The sequence below is a fragment of the Sprattus sprattus genome, assembly GCF_963457725.1.
Source record: "Sprattus sprattus genome assembly, chromosome: 1".
NCBI classification, from domain to species: domain Eukaryota; kingdom Metazoa; phylum Chordata; class Actinopteri; order Clupeiformes; family Clupeidae; genus Sprattus; species Sprattus sprattus.
Genome location: NC_137920.1, coordinates 67,275,602 through 67,280,950, shown reverse-complemented (window position 1 = coordinate 67,280,950; position 5,349 = coordinate 67,275,602). Strand labels below are relative to the sequence as shown.

General features: G+C 39.3%; 1 protein-coding gene across 1 annotated transcript; it reads right to left on the bottom strand.

Annotated features, from left to right (window-relative positions):
* Positions 1-743: 743 nt before the first annotated feature.
* Positions 744-4,950, bottom strand: derl2 (derlin 2). The gene is made up of 7 exons (XM_080836925.1): positions 4,846-4,950; positions 3,994-4,059; positions 3,837-3,910; positions 3,519-3,612; positions 2,105-2,300; positions 1,895-1,985; positions 744-1,566 (listed from the first exon to the last, which is right to left on the bottom strand). Exons 1-7 carry the CDS (start codon positions 4,936-4,938, stop codon positions 1,461-1,463), a joined length of 720 nt encoding a protein of 239 aa, XP_080693051.1. The 5' UTR covers positions 4,939-4,950; the 3' UTR covers positions 744-1,460.
* Between the last annotated feature and the right edge of the window lie 399 nt (positions 4,951-5,349).

Below are 5,349 nucleotides of genomic sequence, written 5' to 3'. Positions count from 1 at the left end.
TTACAGTACAGCTAATAACGTTGGCAGTCAAGCCAACATTCATGTATTAGTGAGAAACTAATTTGGAATTGAGTATTAAGTTATGCGATGTGATTGAGGCCTAAATATATAACATGTATTATTTAGGACAGGGGTTTATTATAGGCCAACCCCCTATACAAAAAGAAAGCGGTCTTGCCTCTGAAAACCGCCATAAGCTGAGGCATTCTTTGTTCTAGTACAGTGTTTTAGGTTTTGCTGAAACTCTCAGGTTGGAAATAGAGGTCCAATAAATTGTTTGTGTTGGAGGCACAAAGCGACTACATTTCTAACAGCTTTTAAATCGATCAAGAAATCATATTTCTGTCTGCTTAAAGCTGAGGACAGAGGAATGAGGGATTTCAAATGATGCTTGCCAGCTACAACAAACTCAAATCAAGCTGATGTGCTTTTATTATACTTTAAAGCCAGAGATGAATTGAGTGTCACTGGAAAGGGGAAAATTCTGGTGAAATAAAAATATATGTTCAAGCCTGCGCCTTTTACGTACCTTGCCTGAATATTAATAAAGAGTTATTTTATCACTGATTTGTAAAAGATTGAATCACATTATGTAAATGCATATTTAGTTGTTTTGTACACAGAACATGTGGACACCTTTCTTACTTTACTACCTAAGGCACTGTGGATTACAAGTATTAAAGGTCAAAGGATATGATGAACAACATGCTATCAAGAGAGCCAATAGCTGAAAACACATAAAATAAAGTAAAACATTTGGCGGACTCCCTTTACTTGTGATACCGACTTGTTCACTTCAACAAAGGCAACAGTTGAAACAAACCAGAAACTCAAGCAACACACTTCCCCAAAACAACTGCAAAGGCAAAGGTTCAACACATGTCTGCAAATACAGCAAGCATATCCAAAAACAAAACAGCAATAAAGGGTAGTATATCCAAAATGAACACTCTCCTTTTCTCAGTGATGAGTGAAAAAGTGTGATCTTGTAAAAGAACATTTAAAAAGGTAAGAGAGGATGCAAAGCTAAATACACACTTTATATACATTTATTATTTTTTTTTAAGTAAAATGACAATGTTCTGATATGAACTGTTCCAGATTTTTCCTTTTGTCAGTCGAATGTCAACTGACTATCGTTGCACAAAAAAAAAAAATATACAACCTGTGACCAGCGCTGGGTTACTTTAGGAAGCAACATCCTGTCGCTGTGGCCACTCTCCTGATTTGAGCGTCAGTCGAGCTCAGACAGTTTCAGTGAGAAGAAGGCTGCACACTCGTAGAAACCGAGTCTCCGTTGGCCTCAGTAAGTTTCTGTTCATCATACAATGCATGAGAAACAAGTTTTTGTTGTTGGTTTGTTTAAAAAAAAAAAAAAAAAAGGAACACGTTTTTTTTTGTTCTCTCACTGCACTCAGCATCAATGTCCAGAGGCAAAAGAAGTGGCAAAGGGGCTCGGCTTAGCCTCCCAGACGCTGGCCCTCGCCCCAGGCAAAACCTCCTGGACGCTCCTCTGGAAGTGGGTTGTAGTTGGCATCCTCTTCAGGAGTGTCGAATATCATCTTGCTGTGGGAAAGAATGGCGAACATCAGTACCATAACCACAACAACCACTTTTATTGCTTAACCACTTCTTCTATTATATAACAAAATACGAGAAATGAGAAATATATGTTCAAACTGACCTTTCAACATTAACCCTCATACACAAACAACTGAACAATGTGTGTTACTTAACAGACATGCTGTCTGTTACATACAGTGTGCTACTTAACCTCTCTCTCACATTAACTAAATTCAATAAGTTGTACATGCTGGTGCTTGACTAAACTGATAGATATCATATTATGCGTGCTAATGGAAACATTTGAGTTTGCACAAGGAGCCCCACTTACAGAAGGGTAGGAGTCTTTAACCATCTGCTGCCACCTGGTTGATTGGGGAACACATCCTCCAGGAAGAAATAGACATGTCCCACGGCAATACCTACATGAGTAGAGGGAACAGAGCTTCACCATACGCTCATATACAAAAATCCACCATGACGTGGCACACGTAATATTATAGTGTAGGTGTGTGTGTGTGTGTGCCAGGTGTGTTTCTACCTAAGAGATCCACAATGATCGAGTTGCCAAGCAGCAGAGAGAAGCCCATTAGCACCCATGGTAGGAAAGGGGCCTGAAAGTTTAGCAGACCAAAGAAGTTCATGCGCACGTTGGGGTTGCGCCTACTCCACACGTACACCAGCATGATGGTGAAGGCTTGGCCTAAAAACACCAAACTCACAAAGGTGCCAAATATCTGTCCAGAAATTAAGTTCCACAAACAAAAGGTAAATCACGCCTCTATCTGTCAACGCACATAAACGTGTCCATAAATCTTAACTTCTCTACAAATTAATTTACAACAATGACAATAAAGATTACTCAGCATGTAGGTGGCATGGCTTTAAAATCTCTGACAGATCATAGAATCCCTCCTCCCTTCATTTAATCATTTTACTTATAATTAAACTGCAACAGCTGTAAATAAATAAGCCGATCATATACAGTTGAGGTCAGAAGTATACATATACTTATACAAAATATTCAGAGACCTCTACTACCTACTTTGTCCAAACAAAACTATTCTTCCCACTGTTGATCAGTTATTTCCCTTTTGCTTTACAATATCAGAATGACAGTGGGTCAAATGTTTACATATACCACGTTCAATGTCTTTTTAAACAGCCCAGAAGCTTCCGGACACTGATTTCATGACTTTAGAAGCTTCAGACTGGCGAACTGTCATTATTGGGGGCCTCCCTCCAGAACCAGGCCCAATCCCACACTCACAAACTTTGCGGTTCTCCCACTAAATCCGTGCAGTTTAAGGGCTGTCCCAATGTCACACCATCAATCGCATGACGGCTCTCTTGCAGAAGGTTTGAGCCCTTAATACCCTTCAGGGCCCTTACTTTCTGCAAGTCTCTATGCCTGCAAACTTTATCTATGGAAATTACCCACAGTTCGTAGCGCCTAAGGGTTCACGAACATTGGGATTGGGCCCTGATGTCCTTTTGCAAAAATGTAAAGAAATCAGCCAAGGCCTTAGGGGGAAAATGTACAGGCTTCCACAAGCGTTACATTGAAATTACACAATAATATACATAATATTAACAAAGTCTTTGTCAAGTTGTAACCCTCTGACAATGTTATAAAATAAATGAAAAAAGCTGAAAGCAAAATCCTCCCTACTATTTCTCTGGAATTTAGCATCATCAAATTATGTTGTTTGACTTACTGAGCTACCAGAGGGGACCTATATTGAAATGATATGTTTGGAATTGAGAAGAACTAAGTTTGAATGTATTTAGCCATGGTGTATGGAAACTTCTGACCTATTCTGTAAGCCACATCATGCCACAGTCTGCAATTATGGTCTCCAGCCTGAGTTGTGCTCTTGTAACAAGATTGTAAAATACAGAAACAATGTCATGAATCAATATGATATCCAATAATTTACAGTAAAAAAGGATACAGTCATAAGAAGGCCGCCAAAGAGGAACATGAAGACAAAATCAGATGTTCTGCCTCTGAAAGAGCCCTCCTCCAGCATACGACAATACCGGTATCTGCAACTCTTGAGTTAAAGACATCTTAAACATAGCAATGAAACATAATGAGATCACGAAGGCCCTGAACAATTAGGTGAAGTGCAGGAGCACAATTTAGCCAGGTAACATAGCAGTAAGTAAACAGTATCAGGCATTTCATGCAATCTAACTGACACATTTATGAAAAAAGGATGGCATTCATATGCTCCAGCAGTTAAAGTGGATCACCTGACAAAGGATACAAGAATATCATGTTGAATAAGAAGTTGAATCCGACCGGACCAAAAAACAGAAAGTTGGTTATAAGTCGCCATACCTGCAAAATAGAAAACAAAACTGAAGTCCATGAAAACCCTAATTCCAATGTCACTAACCTGAAATTGCACCGGGGGCACTTACTTGATAACTCCTTAAAATCAAATCAGGATTGAAATAGAGTTGGAAAGGTGTGATGAGTTCTAGTTGCTGGTAGAGAAAAAAAAAAATAGGCAAGCACAGTCAGCTCAAAATTACAGTTGACCTATTCTGAAAACCAAAACATAATACCATCGTTTAGTTTCCACTAATTTGTGTGAGCAATGAAAACGACCTATCAAAACTCACACTATCACTAGGACATCTCATAAAGGCATTCATAATTATAAAAGTAAATCACTCATTAATTCAAAACATTGGATTCCTTTAGAACATAAATGCACATCCTGAAGAAGACAACGATGGACTTAGCCAGTGAAATCTATCCTGACTATACTATTTTAAAACATGCTAACTAGCTACCACCCCACACACAATAAAAATATACTTTGTCGCTCTAAAGAATAAGAATTCTTGTTTACATTGGCCGGGAGAGATAAGATAACAAGGCGTAGTTGAACAAACACAAAGCCATAGGTCACAGACTACAGTGAGACGGAACGGTTGCTAGCTAGCCTAAGTTGTGTATCACAGCTAAAGGCGTCGACAATACCTACGTTATGTTAGCTTCCTGTCTAGCTAATGTGGTGCCCTGTAAAGTCAGTTTGCTGAAACAGACAAACGTAGTTCCCTCCAAATAACCTCACACTAACGTAACAGTTATCTGACAACTAGTTGGATAGCTAATCATAGCTGTTACACATTTTGATAACAACCTAAACAAGCTAGGCTAGCACACCTATTCTACACAGGGAATGACGACTTCATTCATGGGGCTTTATCGGTAACATTGCAAAAGTTCCTAATATAACTCCTTTCATAAAATATATTTCTTACCACGGCAGCTGTTGTAAGTACACAGGCAGTGGTATATGCCCTGGTTACCACAGGAATCTGTAAATATTCCTGCTGGAATGTCTGGTAAGCCATCTTCTTTGGACCCACCACACACGGGCTTCCGGCACTTACTTGACACGTCACAATATTCAGTGGAAAAAGAGGAGGGGCATTAGATTTTTAAGCTTCCTCATTCGTGTACTATTTGACGAGTACGTTTTGCTATTAGAGTACAAACATGTCAGTCACCTGTAGGCCGGCAACATGAAGATATGGCAGTTTTCCATTGGTTTTTGAAATGAACGTGTCTTGTGGGACGCTGGACACGATTGCCACCCCCGACTTGGTTTGCATCATGGTTTGCATCCTGTCCTGTCATACACAGTATGTTTTGACATTGTTTTAAGTTGAAAATAAAAGCCGAAATGAATGATGAATAATACAATTTCAGTTGAGATAACACACATATGTCTGCAGAGCTGACCATTGACAGGTGAGAGTGTC